The following is a 24,718-nucleotide window of genomic DNA, read 5'->3' as shown; positions in this document are numbered from 1 at the left end:
ATTTTTCTTGCCCTACTTTCACCTGGATCCTCCTATTCCTCAAATAGGAATCCGTCAGTTTGCAGATCCAGTTGGGGTATCCTATGGTCTTCATCTTTCCCACGAGTCCTTGTTTTCAGACTCGGTCGAAGGCTCTCTCTATGTCTAGTAATACCAATCCTGTTGCTTGTTGTCTTTCGATGCCTTCTGCGGCTTGTTCGACGAGTCTTAGAAGTTGCATTTAGGTGGAGTGTCCTGCCCTGAACCCGAACTGTTCTTCAGGTAATACCTGCATTGCCTCCGTGAAGGTCTTAATTCTTGTGAGGATAGCTCTTTCGATGATCTTGCTCATGCTGCTTACTAGACTGATAGGCCTGTAATTTTGTGGAAAAGTTCTGTTTTTTCTTGGTTTGGGAATCATAGTCACCGAGGCTTCCTTCCAGGCGTCGGGGAAGTACCTCAGCCTGAGGATTGCGTTGCCTATATTGGTGACTGCCACGAAACCTTTTCTTGGTAAGTTCTTTAACATTATGTTGGTCACTTGGTCCGGTCCTGGAGCTTTTCTCGTTCTGGAGTTCTTTATATGCGCAACTATTTCTTTTGGGGGTTATTGGATCAGCGACTTCCTCACTGTCATCCTGTTCTCTAACCTCCCTTGCTGGTCTGGCCATTTTGCGTTCTATTTCTTCCGTTTCTTCGTTTTCTTCGGTGTTTGTCCTGCATTCGCGCTCCAGGCAGTCCGCGAATGCTTCCGCTTTTTCTAAGCTGGTGTATGCTAGACCATTTTCTCCGTGTATTGATGGAATCGTGGTCCTGGGATTCCGCAATACCTTTTGCATTCTCCACATAGTGTTGTCTCCGGTTTTTCTTTTCCATTGTCTGTTTCTGTGCTGGCGTAGCATCTCCTTCAGTTGGTTAGATGCTCGGTTCAGGGTTATTCTGTTTTGCTCAATTCTATTTCTCCAATAGATTCTCCTGAGTCTTCTCCGATCTCTGATTTTCCTGTCGATATGTGGAGGGAGTGGTCCGCCTATTCTTTTGTCTTTTTTGCGTATTTCGGTAGTCGTTGAGTCCTCATAGACCTGCAGGATCGTGCCTTCCAGGGTGGCGATCTCTTCATCCGGGTCTTGTCTCGTTACGAGTCTTCTTGCCAGGCTAATCCTTTGTGCGCATTTCTCCTTGAACGCTTTCCAGTCCGTCCTTCTTACCTTGTACTTGCTTTCCGTTATTTCTTCGCCGTTCCCTAGTGTCAGCATCACTGGCATGTGATCTGACTGTCCTTCGTTCATCGTTGCTATGGCGTAGGGCATTCGTAGGTTCTTGATTATGGCTATGTCAATCACATCAGGGCGATTGTTTATATTGTCGGGATAATGGATCGGCTCGTCCGGTCCGATGGCCGTTCCCCCATTTCTTGCTACCTCGGCTTCCAATGTTCTTCCATTTGGACAGTACTGCCTGCTGTTCCAGCTTCTGGCGTGACTGTTGAAATCTCCTATTATTATTTGGGATTCTCTTCCCATCATTAGGGTAGCTATGTCTTCTGCCGTGATGTTGACAGTACTTTGCCTGTATACAGTGGTGATCTTGAGCGTGGTTCCGTACCTCATGTTCACTCTTACGGTGATGGCGTCCAGTCCGGTGTCTTGAATACCTAAGTATTCGTGGTCTAGTGATTCCTTCACTAGTATCGCGATTCCTGCGTTTGTTCGGGCGTTTCCGTTTGGGCTGTCTCTTCTGTATATGACGTAGTTGTGGAATCTGATGTTCGTCCCGCCTCTTATGAGTGTGTGTTGTAGCCCTAGTATGTCTACGTCATATTCTGCCAGATATTCTTCGATATCGGCTTTGTTGGCCCGTATGCCCCGTATGTTCCACGTTGTCGCTCTCAAGGACGTGGGCTTGATTTGTATGGCCATTTACTGGGGGGCTAATCTCAGTAAAGTGGCTTGTAGCGACGCCAGGATAGTTGTAATGTCCTGTTGTTGAATTTGCGGCGTGACTTGCCTTGGTTGTTGAGTAGGAGGCTGTCTGGGTGGTTGTGGTGGTTCTTGCCTCGTGGGGGGAGCTTGTTTTCTTTGAATTTCCCTCCTCTTTTGTGCGTCGGTCTTGGGGACGCTGGGGCAACCCCTGTAGCTTGCTACATGGGGGCCGCCGCAGTTTGCGCACTTCACGTTCCCCGTTTTGGGCTCCGACGGAATGGTGCATTCCCGGGTGGGGTGGTCCTTGCCGCACTTGACGCACCTGTGTTGGAAGGTGCATCTACTTTGGCCGTGGCCAAACTTTTGGCACGTATGGCATTGCGGTACCTCACTGATTTTATTTGGCTCCTCGAGCGTGACCTTTCCGGAGCAAATGTTTGTAATCTTTTTTATGTTTTCATTGCAAGTCGTCACAATGAAGAACTCGGAGACCAGTTTCTCTCCTTTGTCTCCCCTCTTTTTCTTCAGTAGCTGAACTACTTTTGCATCTTCTATACCTTGTGCCTTCAGGTCTTCCTCGATCTCTGTGAGGGGTAGTTCTTTAAAGAGGCCCTTTATGACCATCTTGGTTTTTTTCTCAACCTTTAATGCGTACGTGTAGTACTCCGCATTGTGGGCGTTTAGGAACTTGATTAAGTTCCTGTAGTCTTCGGTGGTCTCTGGGAACACCTTGATGCCGTCCTTCACGGACCTGGCCTTGTTGTATTTTATCTTCGCGTTCTTTATGGCGCCGGAGATGGCTGTCCAATTATGTTTCGCGTTTATTGTCACCGGTGGTAAATAAAAGTTGGCAGGGTAGTTTCTTTTATATGGAAAAGGTCATTAAAATTCAATTAGAGACCGGTTGGAGATGGGGTGAGAATTTGATATCGTTTTGAACTTTTATAAAGGTGTGCGTTTATATATAAAATTTTTATTTTGTTTAATTTTTTTTTGTAGAAAAATTTTATGTGGGACAATAATTAATATATTTAGAAAAATCATGTGTTTATAAATTTTGTAGAAAGGAATGAAGTATAAAAGTGTTTTTCGTTTTAAGTATATTAACTTTGGGGAATTTTGAGATTTTATTTTAAGAAATGATGTGAAGTACTTTTTATCTGAACAGATATTCCAATTTTTTTATTATTATAATAAATTAAAAAAAATCAAAATATTCCGAGAAATGAATTGGAAATTATCTATTTGAAATAGTTAGATAAGTATATAAATTATTTAAACATAGGCGTTATAAATTATGTCGATGGTAAAAAAATGTTATTAACTTGAATTGTATAAATACTTTTAAAAAATTATGTGAAACGTTGATTTTGTAATGCCCATCTATGATTTATAGTATGAACATGGTAAAAATTTACATTTTCCATTTTCATTTGACAATAACCATTCACATCGAAATCTAAAGAATCTTCATGACAAATCATCTCTAGTTCATGCAGTTCTTTCTTCCTGAAACGAATTTTCACGATATTTTCTTCACACGATCGATGAGCATCTTGAAATTTGTCGGCATGTGTTCTTCTTATCGTGAACATTGTAGAATCGCATCGGATAACCTCACAACTATCGATGAGGTTAAAAATCTTAAATTTTCAATATTATTAATATTACAATTGAAATATTTTTATTGTTAATGTCATAAATTATACAACTATTATATGGTACATTATGAAATTTTAGAAAAGTGTTGTAATTTTAACTAATTTATTGACGACTTTTAAATTCTATTATTCGAAAATATATCGGTAATTAATTGATCGTAATTGTGTAATTGGCCTCCAAAATGCGTGGGCGCATGCGCCTTTCTTTGGGCCACCCCTGAAGGGGTGGCTACCGCCCGCGACGGGGTTGACCAATGAAATATATAGAAAATGAGACAAACCAAAATAAACCAATGAAAAAGAGAATAGATTTAGCGGGAAATACGAACGTGGGGTGGGGGTAGACACACATAATGAAATATTGAAACTAGGTATGATGTGTGTGCTCTACCATAGGAACTAAAGGAACCACAGTAGGTGTAATATAATATATTTATTAATGACGTAATACAAGGCACACACATGCTATATAGTTTCAGTCGGAGGCTTCGTGTTCCAGGTTTTTGGTGGATGCGCTCGTGGTGGGTCCGTTTTCGTTTTCTTCAATGTCGAGTTGTTGTAGCTCCAGTGTTAGGTCGTATTTGCATTTCCAACAGAATTCTTAGGTTGTTGGGTTGTTGCACAGGTTGCACGGTTTTGATTGTTTTTTTGCTGTTCGTTTGTCTGGTGTTGGTAGTAGGTGTTGAGGTATCGGGTTGTCAGGTGTTGTGGCGCGGTAGTTAAAGAGTAGTGCTTCTATGTGTACAATTGTTATTCGTCTTTCGCAGGCTTTAATTGTTTCCGTGTGTATCCCTTGGGGCCAAAACAGATCCAAGTGGTTTACACAAATTATCCTGGGTGTACCTGCTTGAATTCTGGTTGCCCCGTATTTGATGTTCTGGGTGATGGGCGTCTCCATATCGAGTAGTTTGAGTAAGGTGAGGGGACTCCAATTGGGGAAGTCTAGATCGTCCAGGATGATGCCGTCAACGCTGTTATTGTAGCGTCTCCAGTCTTCTTTATCCTTTACATGGAGGGGGTGTTGGAAGTGTGCCAGCGCGTATTGCGTTAGTAGTTTATTGGTACAGGATAGGCTTCCCCCACTCCTCTCCCTTTTTTTGTAGGGTGTCCTCCTTACCCACGACTCTCTAGCTCCTCCGCCTTTACCCATAATCCCTTGAAACTGGCCCCCATTGGATAAGCAACCAGAAATGTGGGGTTTAATCGATCCCCCCTCCTCTAGTTTCCGATGGCGGCGAAGCCAATCAGAGCCCAGATATTTTCCCACCCCTAAGAAAAGCAATGGCGTCAATGAGACTTGATCATATTGTTCGCGTGACGATCTGCACCCTCTAGCGGTTCGAATGTAAACTAGTGTCCCCTCTTGGAATAAGATTTTCTTGAATAAGGTAACCCCACCTAGTGAATATTGACCAAAACATTTATTTTAAAAACATATAATTCTGCGAATGTGTACCCTCGCGGGTACAAACTGTGCTTTTATTGCGCACCAAGGACAGAGGAAATAAAACACGAGAGGTAACGAGTAAATATTTATATTCCGGAATCTGAAAAAAGAAAATTAGAAATTTAACGGTGTCAGCGTTATCGTGGAAATACCCGCTCGTACTTTTTTTAAATATGTTCGTGTCCATATCCCGAATCGAGCGACTCCTCAGGATCCAAGGGAGGCGGCAACTCGAAAATGTAGCTTACGGTGCTACTCCCCGAGCTTGGCGAACCCGGTCTAACTTCCCCGCCATGGTGTGGGAATTCCGCTGTCTCCTCGCTGGATCCGATGGAGATTACGTCTTGGAAGCTATTTTTTTTTGGTTGAAAAAAGTGTTAGTATTTTTATTTTAAAATAAGGGGTGAAATTAGTTACTTCGGGATCTCCTGAATTGGGATTAAGGGTGGAGGGCCAGGCATCCTCTCCATTTCTTGGCGTCTTCTATGATGAACAAGAATATAGCGAGTTATTTTAATTTATTTATTTTGCTTCCTTTTTTTTTAACAAAAACATTTACCTTTCTCCCAAAAAAGCCATTCGCTCCAGCACCCTGGAGCGAAAAACAATCATCCCGCAAAAGGGGCAAAGTAGCGGGGGTTCATTTTGCAACCAGCCAATCACATCGGCACACGAGGCGCAGAACGTATGCGCCTCGACGCCATCGCAAGCGAATATCGCTTCAGGGCAGACAGTGTCGGCCCTGAGTAGGCACCGGTGGCAACGTAATACTTCAATAGCGACGCACCTGTATAATGCAGATAAAAAACTGAATCAGGTAAATGTCTTCTCTAGGCTACACGCGAAGAAAAAAGAAAAATTAACCCCCGGCATTTCAAAAAATTATCGGTAAAAAAGGCCCTTGCTTTTTTTGCTCTTTAGAAGAAGCATTCCCTTTTTCCTTTTATTTTAAATTTTGCGAAACTTAACCGTCAATAAACAGCGGTTGATTAGTTAATTAAAGGCTTTAGGATAATTCACTCGCAGATTTACAAATAATTATCTAATTAGTCACTTACCCGTTCATTGTCTATGGTAAAAAATATCTCGAAAAAAAAGTAAAGGCACTGACAAACAAAACTGTGTCTCTCTATAACCGTAACCAAAAATCGCAACCCGAAAATCACAAGCAGCACAAAACTGACCGTTTCGAAAATAAAAACGATATTTGCATCTACCACACACTTTCCACTTTAATATAGGACTACAAGCGCATTTGAACATCCACGACTAAATGAGGCTAAAAGGTTCGGCGGCAAAACTAACCATCACCCAACCCTCAACCCTCATTTCGATGCCGCTGTCTTTTTACGACTTTGTGTGAGAAAACAGAATTTGCAGTGTTTATGGTCTCGGGGTAGGTATGTCGAGAGCCACCCTCGAAGCGGCGGTGTGTTTGAACATCCACGACTAACTCCAACAGAGTGTTGAGTTTCAGATCTCTTCTGATATTTTCGTTTCTTACGTAGTATGGAGCTCCTACTACCCGCCTGATGATTTTGCTCTCGCAAGCTCTGAGCCTTTCCATGTAGGTTTTTGCCGCAAAGTCCCATGCAGTAGATGCATAGGTCAGTGTCGGTCTTATAACCGCCTTTATCAGCGTGACCTTGTTGTTTGGGTTCATCTCGCTGTGTCTCCCTAAGATAGGATATAGTTGAGTCGCTACTGCCCTGGTTTTGGCTATATTGTCGTCTATGTGCTGTTTAAACATTAGTTTTTTGTCGATCTTCACCCCGAGATATTTTACGGAGTCCTTCCACTCGATGTCCTCTCCGTTGAGGTTGAGTGTTTCGCGGGGTCTTGTTCTTTTCTTCGTGATCAGCACTGCCTCCGTTTTGTTGGCGTTTATTTTTATTTTTCATTTGGTGCAACATTTTTCCAAATCGTCGAGTGCTCTTTGCATTTTTCTCGTTACTTAATCTACGTTTGGTGTCCTGAATGATAAGGCTGTATCATCTGCGTACGGTCCAAGTTCGGTTCTTTGGAGTTTCGGTACGTCGTGGGTAAATATCGTGTAGAGATGGGGAGGGATGTGGGACTCCTGCTTCCAAGATCCTCGGTTGCGATTTTTCTTGCCCTACTTTCACCTGGATCCTCCTATTCCTCAAATAGGAATCCGTCAGTTTGCAGATCCAGTTGGGGTATCCTATGGTCTTCATCTTTCCCACGAGTCCTTGTTTTCAGACTCGGTCGAAGGCTCTCTCTATGTCTAGTAATACCAATCCTGTTGCTTGTTGTCTTTCGATGCCTTCTGCGGCTTGTTCGACGAGTCTTAGAAGTTGCATTTAGGTGGAGTGTCCTGCCCTGAACCCGAACTGTTCTTCAGGTAATACCTGCATTGCCTCCGTGAAGGTCTTAATTCTTGTGAGGATAGCTCTTTCGATGATCTTACTCATGCTGCTTACTAGACTGATAGGCCTGTAATTTTGTGGAAAAGTTCTGTTTTTTCTTGGTTTGGGAATCATAGTCACCGAGGCTTCCTTCCAGGCGTCGGGGAAGTACCTCAGCCTGAGGATTGCGTTGCCTATATTGGTGACTGCCACGAAACCTTTTCTTGGTAAGTTCTTTAACATTATGTTGGTCACTTGGTCCGGTCCTGGAGCTTTTCTCGTTCTGGAGTTCTTTATATGCGCAACTATTTCTTTAGGGGTTATTGGATCAGCGACTTCCTCACTGTCATCCTGTTCTCTAACCTCCCTTGCTGGTCTGGCCATTTTGCGTTCTATTTCTTCCGTTTCTTCGTTTTCTTCGGTGTTTGTCCTGCATTCGCGCTCCAGGCAGTCCGCGAATGCTTCCGCTTTTTCTAAGCTGGTGTATGCTAGACCATTTTCTCCGTGTATTGGTGGAATCGTGGTCCTGGGATTCCGCAATACCTTTTGCATTCTCCACATAGTGTTGTCTCCGGTTTTTCTTTTCCATTGTCTGTTTCTGTGCTGGCGTAGCATCTCCTTCAGTTGGTTAGATGCTCGGTTCAGGGTTATTCTGTTTTGCTCAATTCTATTTCTCCAAAAGATTCTCCTGAGTCTTCTCCGATCTCTGATTTTCCTGTCGATATGTGGAGGGAGTGGTCCGCCTATTCTTTTGTCTTTTTTGCGTATTTCGGTAGTCGTTGAGTCCTCATAGGCCTGCAGGATCGTGCCTTCCAGGGTGGCGATCTCTTCATCCGGGTCTTGTCTCGTTACGAGTCTTCTTGCCAGGCTAATCCTTTGTGCGCATTTCTCCTTGAACGCTTTCCAGTCCGTCCTTCTTACCTTGTACTTACCTTCGTTCATCGTTGCTATGGCGTAGGGCATTCGCAGGTTCTTGATTATGGCTATGTCAATCACATCAGGGCGATTGTTTATATTGTCGGGATAATGGATCGGCTCGTCCGGTCCGATGGCCGTTCCCCCATTTCTTGCTACCTCGGCTTCCAATGTTCTTCCATTTGGACAGTACTGCCTGCTGTTCCAGCTTCTGGCGTGACTGTTGAAATCTCCTATTATTATTTGGGATTCTCTTCCCATCATTAGGGTAGCTATGTCTTCTGCCGTGATGTTGACAGTACTTTGCCTGTATACAGTGGTGATCTTGAGCGTGGTTCCGTCCCTCATGTTCACTCTTACGGTGATGGCGTCCAGTCCGGTGTCTTGAATCCCTAAGTATTCGTGGTCTAGTGATTCCTTCACTAGTATCGCGATTCCTGCGTTTGTTCGGGCGTTTCCGTTTGGGCTGTCTCTTCTGTATATGACGTAGTTGTGGAATCTGATGTTCGTCCCGCCTCTTATGAGTGTCTGTTGTAGCCCTAGTATGTCTACGTCATATTCTGCCAGATATTCTTCGATATCGGCTTTGTTGGCCCGTATGCCCCGTATGTTCCACGTTGTCGCTCTCAAGGACGTGGGCTTGATTTGTATGGCCATTTACTGGGGGGCTAATCTCAGTAAAATGGCTTGTAGCGACGCCAGGATAGTTGTAATGTCCTGTTGTTGAATTTGCGGCGTGACTTGCCTTGGTTGTTGAGTAGGAGGCTGTCTGGGTGGTTGTGGTGGTTCTTGCCTCGTGGGGGGAGCTTGTTTTCTTTGAATTTCCCTCCTCTTTTGTGCGTCGGTCTTGGGGACGCTGGGGCAACCCCTGTAGCTTGCTACATGGGGGCCGCCGCAGTTTGCGCACTTCACGTTCCCCGTTTTGGGCTCCGACGGAATGGTGCATTCCCGGGTGGGGTGGTCCTTGCCGCACGCACTTGACGCACCTGTGTTGGAAGGTGCATCTACTTTGGCCGTGGCCAAACTTTTGGCACGTATGGCATTGCGGTACCTCACTGATTTTATTTGGCTCCTCGAGCGTGACCTTTCCGGAGCAAATGTTTGTAATCTTTTTTATGTTTTCATTGCAAGTCGTCACAATGAAGAACTCGGAGACCAGTTTCTCTCCTTTGTCTCCCCTCTTTTTCTTCAGTAGCTGAACTACTTTTGCATCTTCTATACCTTGTGCCTTCAGGTCTTCCTCGATCTCTGTGAGGGGTAGTTCTTTAAAGAGGCCCTTTATGACCATCTTGGTTTTTTTCTCAACCTTTAATGCGTACGTGTAGTACTCCGCATTGTGGGCGTTTAGGAACTTGATTAAGTTCCTGTAGTCTTCGGTGGTCTCTGGGAACACCTTGATGCCGTCCTTCACGGACCTGGCCTTGTTGTATTTTATCTTCGCGTTCTTTATGGCGCCGGAGATGGCTGTCCAATTATGTTTCGCGTTTATTGTCACCGGTGGTAAATAAAAGTTGGAAGGGTAGTTTCTTTTATATGGAAAAGGTCATTAAAATTCAATTAGAGACCGGTTGGAGATGGGGTGAGAATTTGATATCGTTTTGAACTTTTATAAAGGTGTGCGTTTATATATAAAATTTTTATTTTGTTTAATTTTTTTTGTAGAAAAATTTTATGTGGGACAATAATTAATATATTTAGAAAAATCATGTGTTTATAAATTTTGTAGAAAGGAATGAAGTATAAAAGTGTTTTTCGTTTTAAGTATATTAACTTTGGGGAATTTTGAGATTTTATTTTAAGAAATGATGTGAAGTACTTTTTATCTGAACAGATATTCCAATTTTTTTATTATTATAATAAATTAAAAAAAATCAAAATATTCCGAGAAATGAATTGGAAATTATCTATTTGAAATAGTTAGATAAGTATATAAATTATTTAAACATAGGCGTTATAAATTATGTCGATGGTAAAAAAATGTTATTAACTTGAATTGTATAAATACTTTTAAAAAATTATGTGAAACGTTGATTTTGTAATGCCCATCTATGATTTATAGTATGAACATGGTAAAAATTTACATTTTCCATTTTCATTTGACAATAACCATTCACATCGAAATCTAAAGAATCTTCATGACAAATCATCTCTAGTTCATGCAGTTCTTTCTTCCTGAAACGAATTTTCACGATATTTTCTTCACACGATCGATGAGCATCTTGAAATTTGTCGGCATGTGTTCTTCTTATCGTGAACATTGTAGAATCGCATCGGATAACCTCACAACTATCGATGAGGTTAAAAATCTTAAATTTTCAATATTATTAATATTACAATTGAAATATTTTTATTGTTAATGTCATAAATTATACAACTATTATATGGTACATTATGAAATTTTAGAAAAGTGTTGTAATTTTAACTAATTTATTGACGACTTTTAAATTCTATTATTCGAAAATATATCGGTAATTAATTGATCGTAATTGTGTAATTGGCCTCCAAAATGCGTGGGCGCATGCGCCTTTCGTTGGGCCACCCCTGAAGGGGTGGCTACCGCCCGCGACGGGGTTGACCAATGAAATATATAGAAAATGAGACAAACCAAAATAAACCAATGAAAAAGAGAATAGATTTAGCGGGAAATACGAACGTGGGGTAGGGGTAGACACACATAATGAAATATTGAAACTAGGTATGATGTGTGTGCTCTACCATAGGAACTAAAGGAACCAGAGTAGGTGTAATATAATATATTTATTAATGACGTAATACAAGGCACACACATGCTATATAGTTTCAGTCGGAGGCTTCGTGTTCCAGGTTTTTGGTGGATGCGCTCGTGGTGGGTCCGTTTTCGTTTTCTTCAATGTCGAGTTGTTGTAGCTCCAGTGTTAGGTCGTATTTGCATTTCCAACAGAATTCTTAGGTTGTTGGGTTGTTGCACAGGTTGCACGGTTTTGATTGTTTTTTTGCTGTTCGTTTGTCTGGTGTTGGTAGTAGGTGTTGAGGTATCGGGTTGTCAGGTGTTGTGGCGCGGTAGTTAAAGAGTAGTGCTTCTATGTGTACAATTGTTATTCGTCTTTCGCAGGCTTTAATTGTTTCCGTGTGTATCCCTTTGGGCCAAAACAGATCCAAGTGGTTTACACAAATTATCCTGGGTGTACCTGCTTGAATTCTGGTTGCCCCGTATTTGATGTTCTGGGTGATGGGCGTCTCCATATCGAGTAGTTTGAGTAAGGTGAGGGGACTGCAATTGGGGAAGTCTAGATCGTCCAGGATGATGCCGTCAACGCTGTTATTGTAGCGTCTCCAGTCTTCTTTATCCTTTACATGGAGGGGGTGTTGGAAGTGTGCCAGCGCGTATTGCGTTAGTAGTTTATTGGTACAGGATAGGCTTCCCCCACTCCTCTCCCTTTTTTTGTGGGGTGTCCTCCTTACCCACGACTCTCTAGCTCTTCCGCCTTTACCCATAATCCCTTGAAACTGGCCCCCATTGGATAAGCAACCAGAAATGTGGGGTTTAATCGATCCCCCCTCCTCTAGTTTCCGATGGCGGCGAAGCCAATCAGAGCCCAGATATTTTCCCACCCCTAAGAAAAGCAATGGCGTCAATGAGACTTGATCATATTGTTCGCGTGACCATCTGCACCCTCTAGCGGTTCGAATGTAAACTAGTGTCCCCTCTTGGAATAAGATTTTCTTGAATAAGGTAACCCCACCTAGTGAATATTGACCAAAACATTTATTTTAAAAACATATAATTCTGCGAATGTGTACCCTCGCGGGTACAAACTGTGCTTTTATTGCGCACCAAGGACAGAGGAAATAAAACACGAGAGGTAACGAGTAAATATTTATATTCCGGAATCTGAAAAAAGAAAATTAGAAATTTAACGGTGTCAGCGTTATCGTGGAAATACCCGCTCGTACTTTTTTTAAATATGTTCGTGTCCATATCCCGAATCGAGCGACTCCTCAGGATCCAAGGGAGGCGGCAACTCGAAAATGTAGCTTACGGTGCTACTCCCCGAGCTTGGCGAACCCGGTCTAACTTCCCCGCCATGGTGTGGGAATTCCGCTGTCTCCTCGCTGGATCCGATGGAGATTACGTCTTGGAAGCTATTTTTTTTTGGTTGAAAAAAGTGTTAGTATTTTTATTTTAAAATAAGGGGTGAAATTAGTTACTTCGGGATCTCCTGAATTGGGATTAAGGGTGGAGGGCCAGGCATCCTCTCCATTTCTTGGCGTCTTCTATGATGAACAAGAATATAGCGAGTTATTTTAATTTATTTATTTTGCTTCCTTTTTTTTTTAACAAAAACATTTACCTTTCTCCCAAAAAAGCCATTCGCTCCAGCACCCTGGAGCGAAAAACAATCATCCCGCAAAAGGGGCAAAGTAGCGGGGGTTCATTTTGCAACCAGCCAATCACATCGGCACACGAGGCGCAGAACGTATGCGCCTCGACGCCATCGCAAGCGAATATCGCTTCAGGGCAGACAGTGTCGGCCCTGAGTAGGCACCGGTGGCAACGTAATACTTCAATAGCGACGCACCTGTATAATGCAGATAAAAAACTGAATCAGAATAAACAGCGGTTGATTAGTTAATTAAAGGCTTTAGGATAATTCACTCGCAGATTTACAAATAATTATCTAATTAGTCACTTACCCGTTCATTGTCTATGGTAAAAATATCTCGAAAAAAAAGTAAAGGCACTGACAAACAAAACTGTGTCTCTCTATAACCGTAACCAAAAATCGCAACCCGAAAATCACAAGCAGCACAAAACTGACCGTTTCGAAAATAAAAACGATATTTGCATCTACCACACACTTTCCACTTTAATATAGGACTACAAGCGCATTTGAACATCCACGACTAAATGAGGCTAAAAGTTTCGGCGGCAAAACTAACCATCACCCAACCCTCAACCCTCATTTCGATGCCGCTGTCTTTTTACGACTTTGTGTGAGAAAACAGAATTTGCAGTGTTTATGGTCTCGGGGTAGGTATGTCGAGAGCCACCCTCGAAGCGGCGGTGTGTTTGAACATCCACGACTAACTCCAACAGAGTGTTGAGTTTCAGATCTCTTCTGATATTTTCGTTTCTTACGTAGTATGGAGCTCCTACTACCCGCCTGTTGATTTTGCTCTCGCAAGCTCTGAGCCTTTCCATGTAGGTTTTTGCCGCAAAGTCCCATGCAGTAGATGCATAGGTCAGTGTCGGTCTTATAACCGCCTTTATCAGCGTGACCTTGTTGTTTGGGTTCATCTCGCTGTGTCTCCCTAAGATAGGATATAGTTGAGTCGCTACTGCCCTGGTTTTGGCTATATTGTCGTCTATGTGCTGTTTAAACATTAGTTTTTTGTCGATCTTCACCCCGAGATATTTTACGGAGTCCTTCCACTCGATGTCCTCTCCGTTGAGGTTGAGTGTTTCGCGGGGTCTTGTTCTTTTCTTCGTGATCAGCACTGCCTCCGTTTTGTTGGCGTTTATTTTTATTTTTCATTTGGTGCAACATTTTTCCAAATCGTCGAGTGCTCTTTGCATTTTTCTCGTTACTTAATCTACGTTTGGTGTCCTGAATGATAAGGCTGTATCATCTGCGTACGGTCCAAGTTCGGTTCTTTGGAGTTTCGGTACGTCGTGGGTAAATATCGTGTAGAGATGGGGAGGGATGTGGGACTCCTGCTTCCAAGATCCTCGGTTGCGATTTTTCTTGCCCTACTTTCACCTGGATCCTCCTATTCCTCAAATAGGAATCCGTCAGTTTGCAGATCCAGTTGGGGTATCCTATGGTCTTCATCTTTCCCACGAGTCCTTGTTTTCAGACTCGGTCGAAGGCTCTCTCTATGTCTAGTAATACCAATCCTGTTGCTTGTTCTCTTTCGATGCCTTCTGCGGCTTGTTCGACGAGTCTTAGAAGTTGCATTTAGGTGGAGTGTCCTGCCCTGAACCCGAACTGTTCTTCAGGTAATACCTGCATTGCCTCCGTGAAGGTCTTAATTCTTGTGAGGATAGCTCTTTCGATGATCTTGCTCATGCTGCTTACTAGACTGATAGGCCTGTAATTTTGTGGAAAAGTTCTGTTTTTTCTTGGTTTGGGAATCATAGTCACCGAGGCTTCCTTCCAGGCGTCGGGGAAGTACCTCAGCCTGAGGATTGCGTTGCCTATATTGGTAACTGCCACGAAACCTTTTCTTGGTAAGTTCTTTAACATTATGTTGGTCACTTGGTCCGGTCCTGGAGCTTTTCTCGTTCTGGAGTTCTTTATATGCGCAACTATTTCTTTAGGGGTTATTGGATCAGCGACTTCCTCACTGTCATCCTGTTCTCTAACCTCCCTTGCTGGTCTGGCCATTTTGCGTTCTATTTCTTCCGTTTCTTCGTTTTCTTCGGTGTTTGTCCTGCCTTCGCGCTCCAGGCAGTCCGCGAATGCTTCCGCTTTTTCTAAGCTGGTGTATGCTAGACCATTTTCTCCGTGTATTGGTGGAATCGTGGTCCTGGGATTCCGCAATACCTTTTGCATTCTCCACATAGTGTTGTCTCCGGTTTTTCTTTTCCATTGTCTGTTTCTGTGCTGGCGTAGCATCTCCTTCAGTTGGTTAGATGCTCGGTTCAGGGTTATTCTGTTTTGCTCAATTCTATTTCTCCAATAGATTCTCCTGAGTCTTCTCCGATCTCTGATTTTCCTGTCGATATGTGGAGGGAGTGGTCCGCCTATTCTTTTGTCTTTTTTGCGTATTTCGGTAGTCGTTGAGTCCTCATAGGCCTGCAGGATCGTGCCTTCCAGGGTGGCGATCTCTTCATCCGGGTCTTGTCTCGTTACGAGTCTTCTTGCCAGGCTAATCCTTTGTGCGCATTTCTCCTTGAACGCTTTCCAGTCCGTCCTTCTTACCTTGTACTTACCTTCGTTCATCGTTGCTATGGCGTAGGGCATTCGCAGGTTCTTGATTATGGCTATGTCAATCACATCATATTGTCGGGATAATGGATCGGCTCGTCCGGTCCGATGGCCGTTCCCCCATTTCTTGCTACCTCGGCTTCCAATGTTCTTCCATTTGGACAGTACTGCCTGCTGTTCCAGCTTCTGGCGTGACTGTTGAAATCTCCTATTATTATTTGGGATTCTCTTCCCATCATTAGGGTAGCTATGTCTTCTGCCGTGATGTTGACAGTACTTTGCCTGTATACAGTGGTGATCTTGAGCGTGGTTCCGTCCCTCATGTTCACTCTTACGGTGATGGCGTCCAGTCCGGTGTCTTGAATCCCTAAGTATTCGTGGTCTAGTGATTCCTTCACTAGTATCGCGATTCCTGCGTTTGTTCGGGCGTTTCCGTTTGGGCTGTCTCTTCTGTATATGACGTAGTTGTGGAATCTGATGTTCGTCCCGCCTCTTATGAGTGTCTGTTGTAGCCCTAGTATGTCTACGTCATATTCTGCCAGATATTCTTCGATATCGGCTTTGTTGGCCCGTATGCCCCGTATGTTCCACGTTGTCGCTCTCAAGGACGTGGGCCTGATTCGTATGGCCATTTACTGGGGGGCTAATTTCAGTAAAATGGCTTGTAGCGACGCCAGGATAGTTGTAATGTCCTGTTGTTGAATTTGCGGCGTGACTTGCCTTGGTTGTTGAGTAGGAGCCTGTCTGGGTGGTTGTGGTGGTTCTTGCCTCGTGGGGGGAGCTTGTTTTCTTTGAATTTCCCTCCTCTTTTGTGCGTCGGTCTTGGGGACGCTGGGGCAACCCCTGTAGCTTGCTACATGGGGGCCGCCGCAGTTTGCGCACTTCACGTTCCCCGTTTTGGGCTCCGACGGAATGGTGCATTCCCGGGTGGGGTGGTCCTTGCCGCACTTGACGCACCTGTGTTGGAAGGTGCATCTACTTTGGCCGTGGCCAAACTTTTGGCACGTATGGCATTGCGGTACCTCACTGATTTTATTTGGCTCCTCGAGCGTGACCTTTCCGGAGCAAATGTTTGTAATCTTTTTTATGTTTTCATTGCAAGTCGTCACAATGAAGAACTCGGAGACCAGTTTCTCTCCTTTGTCTCCCCTCTTTTTCTTCAGTAGCTGAACTACTTTTGCATCTTCTATACCTTGTGCCTTCAGGTCTTCCTCGATCTCTGTGAGGGGTAGTTCTTTAAAGAGGCCCTTTATGACCATCTTGGTTTTTTTCTCAACCTTTAATGCGTACGTGTAGTACTCCGCATTGTGGGCGTTTAGGAACTTGATTAAGTTCCTGTAGTCTTCGGTGGTCTCTGGGAACACCTTGATGCCGTCCTTCACGGACCTGGCCTTGTTGTATTTTATCTTCGCGTTCTTTATGGCGCCGGAGATGGCTGTCCAATTATGTTTCGCGTTTATTGTCACCGGTGGTAAATAAAAGTTGGAAGGGTAGTTTCTTTTATATGGAAAAGGTCATTAAAATTCAATTAGAGACCGGTTGGAGATGGGGTGAGAATTTGATATCGTTTTGAACTTTTATAAAGGTGTGCGTTTATATATAAAATTTTTATTTTGTTTAATTTTTTTTTTGTAGAAAAATTTTATTTGGGACAATAATTAATATATTTAGAAAAATCATGTGTTTATAAATTTTGTAGAAAGGAATGAAGTATAAAAGTGTTTTTCGTTTTAAGTATATTAACTTTGGGGAATTTTGAGATTTTATTTTAAGAAATGATGTGAAGTACTTTTTATCTGAACAGATATTCCAATTTTTTTATTATTATAATAAATTAAAAAAAATCAAAATATTCCGAGAAATGAATTGGAAATTATCTATTTGAAATAGTTAGATAAGTATATAAATTATTTAAACATAGGCGTTATAAATTATTTGACAATAACCATTCACATCGAAATCTAAAGAATCTTCATGACAAATCATCTCTAGTTCATGCAGTTCTTTCTTCCTGAAACGAATTTTCACGATATTTTCTTCACACGATCGATGAGCATCTTGAAATTTGTCGGCATGTGTTCTTCTTATCGTGAACATTGTAGAATCGCATCGGATAACCTCACAACTATCGATGAGGTTAAAAATCTTAAATTTTCAATATTATTAATATTACAATTGAAATATTTTTATTGTTAATGTCATAAATTATACAACTATTATATGGTACATTATGAAATTTTAGAAAAGTGTTGTAATTTTAACTAATTTATTGACGACTTTTAAATTCTATTATTCGAAAATATATCGGTAATTAATTGATCGTAATTGTGTAATTGGCCTCCAAAATGCGTGGGCGCATGCGCCTTTCGTTGGGCCACCCCTGAAGGGGTGGCTACCGCCCGCGACGGGGTTGACCAATGAAATATATAGAAAATGAGACAAACCAAAATAAACCAATGAAAAAGAGAATAGATTTAGCGGGAAATACGAACGTGGGGTGGGGGTAGACACACATAATGAAATATTGAAACTAGGTATGATGTGTGTGCTCTACCATAGGAACTAAAGGAACCACAGTAGGTGTAATATAATATATTTATTAATGACGTAATACAAGGCACACACATGCTATATAGTTTCAGTCGGAGGCTTCGTGTTCCAGGTTTTTGGTGGATGCGCTCGTGGTGGGTCCGTTTTCGTTTTCTTCAATGTCGAGTTGTTGTAGCTCCAGTGTTAGGTCGTATTTGCATTTCCAACAGAATTCTTAGGTTGTTGGGTTGTTGCACAGGTTGCACGGTTTTGATTGTTTTTTTGCTGTTCGTTTGTCTGGTGTTGGTAGTAGGTGTTGAGGTATCGGGTTGTCAGGTGTTGTGGCGCGGTAGTTAAAGAGTAGTGCTTCTATGTGTACAATTGTTATTCGTCTTTCGCAGGCTTTAATTGTTTCCGTGTGTATCCCTTGGGGCCAAAACAGATCCAAGTGGTTTACACAAATTATCCTGGGTGTACCTGCTTGAATTCTGGTTGCCCCGTATTTGATGTTCTGGGTGATGGGCGTCTCCATATCGAGTAGTTTGAGTAAGGTGAGGGGACTCCAATTGGGGAAGTCTAGATCGTCCAGGATGATGCCGTCAACGCTGTTATTGTAGCGTCTCCAGTCTTCTTTATCCTTTACATGGAGGGGGTGTTGGAAGTGTGCCAGCGCGTATTGCGTTAGTAGTTTATTGGTACAGGATAGGCTTCCCCCACTCCTCTCCCTTTTTTTGTGGGGTGTCCTCCTTACCCACGACTCTCTAGCTCCTCCGCCTTTACCCATAATCCCTTGAAACTGGCCCCCATTGGATAAGCAACCAGAAATGTGGGGTTTAATCGATCCCCCCTCCCCTAGTTTCCGATGGCGGCGAAGCCAATCAGAGCCCAGATATTTTCCCACCCCTAAGAAAAGCAATGGCGTCAATGAGACTTGATCATATTGTTCGCGTGACCATCTGCACCCTCTAGCGGTTCGAATGTAAACTAGTGTCCCCTCTTGGAATAAGATTTTCTTGAATAAGGTAACCCCACCTAGTGAATATTGACCAAAACATTTATTTTAAAAACATATAATTCTGCGAATGTGTACCCTCGCGGGTACAAACTGTGCTTTTATTGCGCACCAAGGACAGAGGAAATAAAACACGAGAGGTAACGAGTAAATATTTATATTCCGGAATCTGAAAAAAGAAAATTAGAAATTTAACGGTGTCAGCGTTATCGTGGAAATACCCGCTCGTACTTTTTTTAAATATGTTCGTGTCCATATCCCGAATCGAGCGACTCCTCAGGATCCAAGGGAGGCGGCAACTCGAAAATGTAGCTTACGGTGCTACTCCCCGAGCTTGGCGAACCCGGTCTAACTTCCCCGCCATGGTGTGGGAATTCCGCTGTCTCCTCGCTGGATCCGATGGAGATTACGTCTTGGAAGCTATTTTTTTTTTGGTTGAAAAAAGTGTTAGTATTTTTATTTTAAAATAAGGGGTGAAATTAGTTACTTCGGGATCTCCTGAATTGGGATTAAGGGTGGAGGGCCAGGCATCCTCTCCATTTCTTGGCGTCTTCTATGATGAACAAGAATATAGCGAGTTATTTTAATTTATTTATTTTGCTTCCTTTTTTTTTTAACAAAAACATTTACCTTTCTCCCAAAAAAGCCATTCGCTCCAGCACCCTGGAGCGAAAAACAATCATCCCGCAAAAGGGGCAAAGTAGCGGGGGTTCATTTTGCAACCAGCCAATCACATCGGCACACGAGGCGCAGAACGTATGCGCCTCGACGCCATCGCAAGCGAATATCGCTTCAGGGCAGACAGTGTCGGCCCTGAGTAGGCACCGGTGGCAACGTAATACTTCAATAGCGACGCACCTGTATAATGCAGATAAAAAACTGAATCAGAATAAACAGCGGTTGATTAGTTAATTAAAGGCTTTAGGATAATTCACTCGCAGATTTACAAATAATTATCTAATTAGTCACTTACCCGTTCATTGTCTATGGTAAAAATATCTCGAAAAAAAAGTAAAGGCACTGACAAACAAAACTGTGTCTCTCTATAACCGTAACCAAAAATCGCAACCCGAAAATCACAAGCAGCACAAAACTGACCGTTTCGAAAATAAAAACGATATTTGCATCTACCACACACTTTCCACTTTAATATAGGACTACAAGCGCATTTGAACATCCACGACTAAATGAGGCTAAAAGGTTCGGCGGCAAAACTAACCATCACCCAACCCTCAACCCTCATTTCGATGCCGCTGTCTTTTTACGACTTTGTGTGAGAAAACAGAATTTGCAGTGTTTATGGTCTCGGGGTAGGTATGTCGAGAGCCACCCTCGAAGCGGCGGTGTGTTTGAACATCCACGACTAACTCCAACAGAGTGTTGAGTTTCAGATCTCTTCTGATATTTTCGTTTCTTACGTAGTATGGAGCTCCTACTACCCGCCTGTTGATTTTGCTCTCGCAAGCTCTGAGCCTTTCCATGTAGGTTTTTGCCGCAAAGTCCCATGCAGTAGATGCATAGGTCAGTGTCGGTCTTATAACCGCCTTTATCAGCGTGACCTTGTTGTTTGGGTTCATCTCGCTGTGTCTCCCTAAGATAGGATATAGTTGAGTCGCTACTGCCCTGGTTTTGGCTATATTGTCGTCTATGTGCTGTTTAAACATTAGTTTTTTGTCGATCTTCACCCCGAGATATTTTACGGAGTCCTTCCACTCGATGTCCTCTCCGTTGAGGTTGAGTGTTTCGCGGGGTCTTGTTCTTTTCTTCGTGATCAGCACTGCCTCCGTTTTGTTGGCGTTTATTTTTATTTTTCATTTGGTGCAACATTTTTCCAAATCGTCGAGTGCTCTTTGCATTTTTCTCGTTACTTAATCTACGTTTGGTGTCCTGAATGATAAGGCTGTATCATCTGCGTACGGTCCAAGTTCGGTTCTTTGGAGTTTCGGTACGTCGTGGGTAAATATCGTGTAGAGATGGGGAGGGATGTGGGACTCCTGCTTCCAAGATCCTCGGTTGCGATTTTTCTTGCCCTACTTTCACCTGGATCCTCCTATTCCTCAAATAGGAATCCGTCAGTTTGCAGATCCAGTTGGGGTATCCTATGGTCTTCATCTTTCCCACGAGTCCTTGTTTTCAGACTCGGTCGAAGGCTCTCTCTATGTCTAGTAATACCAATCCTGTTGCTTGTTCTCTTTCGATGCCTTCTGCGGCTTGTTCGACGAGTCTTAGAAGTTGCATTTAGGTGGAGTGTCCTGCCCTGAACCCGAACTGTTCTTCAGGTAATACCTGCATTGCCTCCGTGAAGGTCTTAATTCTTGTGAGGATAGCTCTTTCGATGATCTTGCTCATGCTGCTTACTAGACTGATAGGCCTGTAATTTTGTGGAAAAGTTCTGTTTTTTCTTGGTTTGGGAATCATAGTCACCGAGGCTTCCTTCCAGGCGTCGGGGAAGTACCTCAGCCTGAGGATTGCGTTGCCTATATTGGTAACTGCCACGAAACCTTTTCTTGGTAAGTTCTTTAACATTATGTTGGTCACTTGGTCCGGTCCTGGAGCTTTTCTCGTTCTGGAGTTCTTTATATGCGCAACTATTTCTTTAGGGGTTATTGGATCAGCGACTTCCTCACTGTCATCCTGTTCTCTAACCTCCCTTGCTGGTCTGGCCATTTTGCGTTCTATTTCTTCCGTTTCTTCGTTTTCTTCGGTGTTTGTCCTGCCTTCGCGCTCCAGGCAGTCCGCGAATGCTTCCGCTTTTTCTAAGCTGGTGTATGCTAGACCATTTTCTCCGTGTATTGGTGGAATCGTGGTCCTGGGATTCCGCAATACCTTTTGCATTCTCCACATAGTGTTGTCTCCGGTTTTTCTTTTCCATTGTCTGTTTCTGTGCTGGCGTAGCATCTCCTTCAGTTGGTTAGATGCTCGGTTCAGGGTTATTCTGTTTTGCTCAATTCTATTTCTCCAATAGATTCTCCTGAGTCTTCTCCGATCTCTGATTTTCCTGTCGATATGTGGAGGGAGTGGTCCGCCTATTCTTTTGTCTTTTTTGCGTATTTCGGTAGTCGTTGAGTCCTCATAGGCCTGCAGGATCGTGCCTTCCAGGGTGGCGATCTCTTCATCCGGGTCTTGTCTCGTTACGAGTCTTCTTGCCAGGCTAATCCTTTGTGCGCATTTCTCCTTGAACGCTTTCCAGTCCGTCCTTCTTACCTTGTACTTACCTTCGTTCATCGTTGCTATGGCGTAGGGCATTCGCAGGTTCTTGATTATGGCTATGTCAATCACATCATATTGTCGGGATAATGGATCGGCTCGTCCGGTCCGATGGCCGTTCCCCCATTTCTTGCTACCTCGGCTTCCAATGTTCTTCCATTTGGACAGTACTGCCTGCTGTTCCAGCTTCTGGCGTGACTGTTGAAATCTCCTATTATTATTTGGGATTCTCTTCCCATCATTAGGGTAGCTATGTCTTCTGCCGTGATGTTGACAGTACTTTGCCTGTATACAGTGGTGATCTTGAGCGTGGTTCCGTCCCTCATGTTCACTCTTACGGTGATGGCGTCCAGTCCGGTGTCTTGAATCCCTAAGTATTCGTGGTCTAGTGATTCCTTCACTAGTATCGCGATTCCTGCGTTTGTTCGGGCGTTTCCGTTTGGGCTGTCTCTTCTGTATATGACGTAGTTGTGGAATCTGATGTTCGTCCCGCCTCTTATGAGTGTCTGTTGTAGCCCTAGTATGTCTACGTCATATTCTGCCAGAAATTCTTCGATATCGGCTTTGTTGGCCCGTATGCCCCGTATGTTCCACGTTGTCGCTCTCAAGGACGTGGGCCTGATTTGTATGGCCATTTACTGGGGGGCTAATTTCAGTAAAATGGCTTGTAGCGACGCCAGGATAGTTGTAATGTCCTGTTGTTGAATTTGCGGCGTGACTTGCCTTGGTTGTTGAGTAGGAGCCTGTCTGGGTGGTTGTGGTGGTTCTTGCCTCGTGGGGGGAGCTTGTTTTCTTTGAATTTCCCTCCTCTTTTGTGCGTCGGTCTTGGGGACGCTGGGGCAACCCCTGTAGCTTGCTACATGGGGGCCGCCGCAGTTTGCGCACTTCACGTTCCCCGTTTTGGGCTCCGACGGAATGGTGCATTCCCGGGTGGGGTGGTCCTTGCCGCACTTGACGCACCTGTGTTGGAAGGTGCATCTACTTTGGCCGTGGCCAAACTTTTGGCACGTATGGCATTGCGGTACCTCACTGATTTTATTTGGCTCCTCGAGCGTGACCTTTCCGGAGCAAATGTTTGTAATCTTTTTTATGTTTTCATTGCAAGTCGTCACAATGAAGAACTCGGAGACCAGTTTCTCTCCTTTGTCTCCCCTCTTTTTCTTCAGTAGCTGAACTACTTTTGCATCTTCTATACCTTGTGCCTTCAGGTCTTCCTCGATCTCTGTGAGGGGTAGTTCTTTAAAGAGGCCCTTTATGACCATCTTGGTTTTTTTCTCAACCTTTAATGCGTACGTGTAGTACTCCGCATTGTGGGCGTTTAGGAACTTGATTAAGTTCCTGTAGTCTTCGGTGGTCTCTGGGAACACCTTGATGCCGTCCTTCACGGACCTGGCCTTGTTGTATTTTATCTTCGCGTTCTTTATGGCGCCGGAGATGGCTGTCCAATTATGTTTCGCGTTTATTGTCACCGGTGGTAAATAAAAGTTGGAAGGGTAGTTTCTTTTATATGGAAAAGGTCATTAAAATTCAATTAGAGACCGGTTGGAGATGGGGTGAGAATTTGATATCGTTTTGAACTTTTATAAAGGTGTGCGTTTATATATAAAATTTTTATTTTGTTTAATTTTTTTTTTGTAGAAAAATTTTATTTGGGACAATAATTAATATATTTAGAAAAATCATGTGTTTATAAATTTTGTAGAAAGGAATGAAGTATAAAAGTGTTTTTCGTTTTAAGTATATTAACTTTGGGGAATTTTGAGATTTTATTTTAAGAAATGATGTGAAGTACTTTTTATCTGAACAGATATTCCAATTTTTTTATTATTATAATAAATTAAAAAAAATCAAAATATTCCGAGAAATGAATTGGAAATTATCTATTTGAAATAGTTAGATAAGTATATAAATTATTTAAACATAGGCGTTATAAATTATTTGACAATAACCATTCACATCGAAATCTAAAGAATCTTCATGACAAATCATCTCTAGTTCATGCAGTTCTTTCTTCCTGAAACGAATTTTCACGATATTTTCTTCACACGATCGATGAGCATCTTGAAATTTGTCGGCATGTGTTCTTCTTATCGTGAACATTGTAGAATCGCATCGGATAACCTCACAACTATCGATGAGGTTAAAAATCTTAAATTTTCAATATTATTAATATTACAATTGAAATATTTTTATTGTTAATGTCATAAATTATACAACTATTATATGGTACATTATGAAATTTTAGAAAAGTGTTGTAATTTTAACTAATTTATTGACGACTTTTAAATTCTATTATTCGAAAATATATCGGTAATTAATTGATCGTAATTGTGTAATTGGCCTCCAAAATGCGTGGGCGCATGCGCCTTTCGTTGGGCCACCCCTGAAGGGGTGGCTACCGCCCGCGACGGGGTTGACCAATGAAATATATAGAAAATGAGACAAACCAAAATAAACCAATGAAAAAGAGAATAGATTTAGCGGGAAATACGAACGTGGGGTAGGGGTAGACACACATAATGAAATATTGAAACTAGGTATGATGTGTGTGCTCTACCATAGGAACTAAAGGAACCACAGTAGGTGTAATATAATATATTTATTAATGACGTAATACAAGGCACACACATGCTATATAGTTTCAGTCGGAGGCTTCGTGTTCCAGGTTTTTGGTGGATGCGCTCGTGGTGGGTCCGTTTTCGTTTTCTTCAATGTCGAGTTGTTGTAGCTCCAGTGTTAGGTCGTATTTGCATTTCCAACAGAATT

The 24,718-nt window shown here is 42.8% G+C and overlaps 3 protein-coding genes across 3 annotated transcripts; all 3 read right to left on the bottom strand.

Annotated features, from left to right (window-relative positions):
* Positions 1-4,902: 4,902 nt before the first annotated feature.
* On the bottom strand, positions 4,903-7,389 carry LOC132697702 (uncharacterized). Its single transcript, XM_060663277.1, has 3 exons — positions 5,569-7,389; positions 5,427-5,492; positions 4,903-5,360 (listed from the first exon to the last, which is right to left on the bottom strand). Exons 1-3 carry the CDS (start codon positions 5,619-5,621, stop codon positions 5,177-5,179), a joined length of 303 nt encoding a protein of 100 aa, XP_060519260.1. The 5' UTR covers positions 5,622-7,389; the 3' UTR covers positions 4,903-5,176.
* Positions 7,390-11,067: 3,678 nt separating this feature from the next.
* On the bottom strand, positions 11,068-12,875 carry LOC132698338 (uncharacterized). Its single transcript, XM_060664339.1, has 3 exons — positions 12,625-12,875; positions 12,482-12,547; positions 11,068-12,415 (listed from the first exon to the last, which is right to left on the bottom strand). Exons 1-3 carry the CDS (start codon positions 12,675-12,677, stop codon positions 12,232-12,234), a joined length of 303 nt encoding a protein of 100 aa, XP_060520322.1. The 5' UTR covers positions 12,678-12,875; the 3' UTR covers positions 11,068-12,231.
* Positions 12,876-18,620: 5,745 nt separating this feature from the next.
* On the bottom strand, positions 18,621-19,626 carry LOC132698239 (uncharacterized). Its single transcript, XM_060664199.1, has 3 exons — positions 19,376-19,626; positions 19,233-19,298; positions 18,621-19,165 (listed from the first exon to the last, which is right to left on the bottom strand). The coding sequence occupies exons 1-3, from the start codon at positions 19,426-19,428 to the stop codon at positions 18,982-18,984; spliced, it is 303 nt and encodes a 100-aa protein (XP_060520182.1). The 5' UTR covers positions 19,429-19,626; the 3' UTR covers positions 18,621-18,981.
* Between the last annotated feature and the right edge of the window lie 5,092 nt (positions 19,627-24,718).

The sequence above is a fragment of the Cylas formicarius genome, unplaced genomic scaffold (assembly GCF_029955315.1).
Source record: "Cylas formicarius isolate icCylForm1 unplaced genomic scaffold, icCylForm1.1 PGA_scaffold_2__14_contigs__length_35257938, whole genome shotgun sequence".
Classification (NCBI taxonomy): domain Eukaryota; kingdom Metazoa; phylum Arthropoda; class Insecta; order Coleoptera; family Brentidae; genus Cylas; species Cylas formicarius.
This window is presented reverse-complemented; position numbering and strand designations above follow the sequence as displayed.

Coding starts and splice junctions, on each gene's coding strand:
- LOC132698338 (XM_060664339.1), bottom strand. CDS start 12,677: ATGATTGTTTTTCGCTCCAGGGTGCTGGAGCGAATGGCTTTTTTGGGA. Junction 12,548..12,624: donor ATGGCTTTTTTGGGAGAAAG/GTAAATGTTTTT, acceptor TGTTCATCATAG/AAGACGCCAAGAAATGGAGA. Junction 12,416..12,481: donor CCAATTCAGGAGATCCCGAA/GTAACTAATTTC, acceptor AAAAAAAAATAG/CTTCCAAGACGTAATCTCCA.
- LOC132698239 (XM_060664199.1), bottom strand. CDS start 19,428: ATGATTGTTTTTCGCTCCAGGGTGCTGGAGCGAATGGCTTTTTTGGGA. Junction 19,299..19,375: donor ATGGCTTTTTTGGGAGAAAG/GTAAATGTTTTT, acceptor TGTTCATCATAG/AAGACGCCAAGAAATGGAGA. Junction 19,166..19,232: donor CCAATTCAGGAGATCCCGAA/GTAACTAATTTC, acceptor AAAAAAAAATAG/CTTCCAAGACGTAATCTCCA.
- LOC132697702 (XM_060663277.1), bottom strand. CDS start 5,621: ATGATTGTTTTTCGCTCCAGGGTGCTGGAGCGAATGGCTTTTTTGGGA. Junction 5,493..5,568: donor ATGGCTTTTTTGGGAGAAAG/GTAAATGTTTTT, acceptor TGTTCATCATAG/AAGACGCCAAGAAATGGAGA. Junction 5,361..5,426: donor CCAATTCAGGAGATCCCGAA/GTAACTAATTTC, acceptor AAAAAAAAATAG/CTTCCAAGACGTAATCTCCA.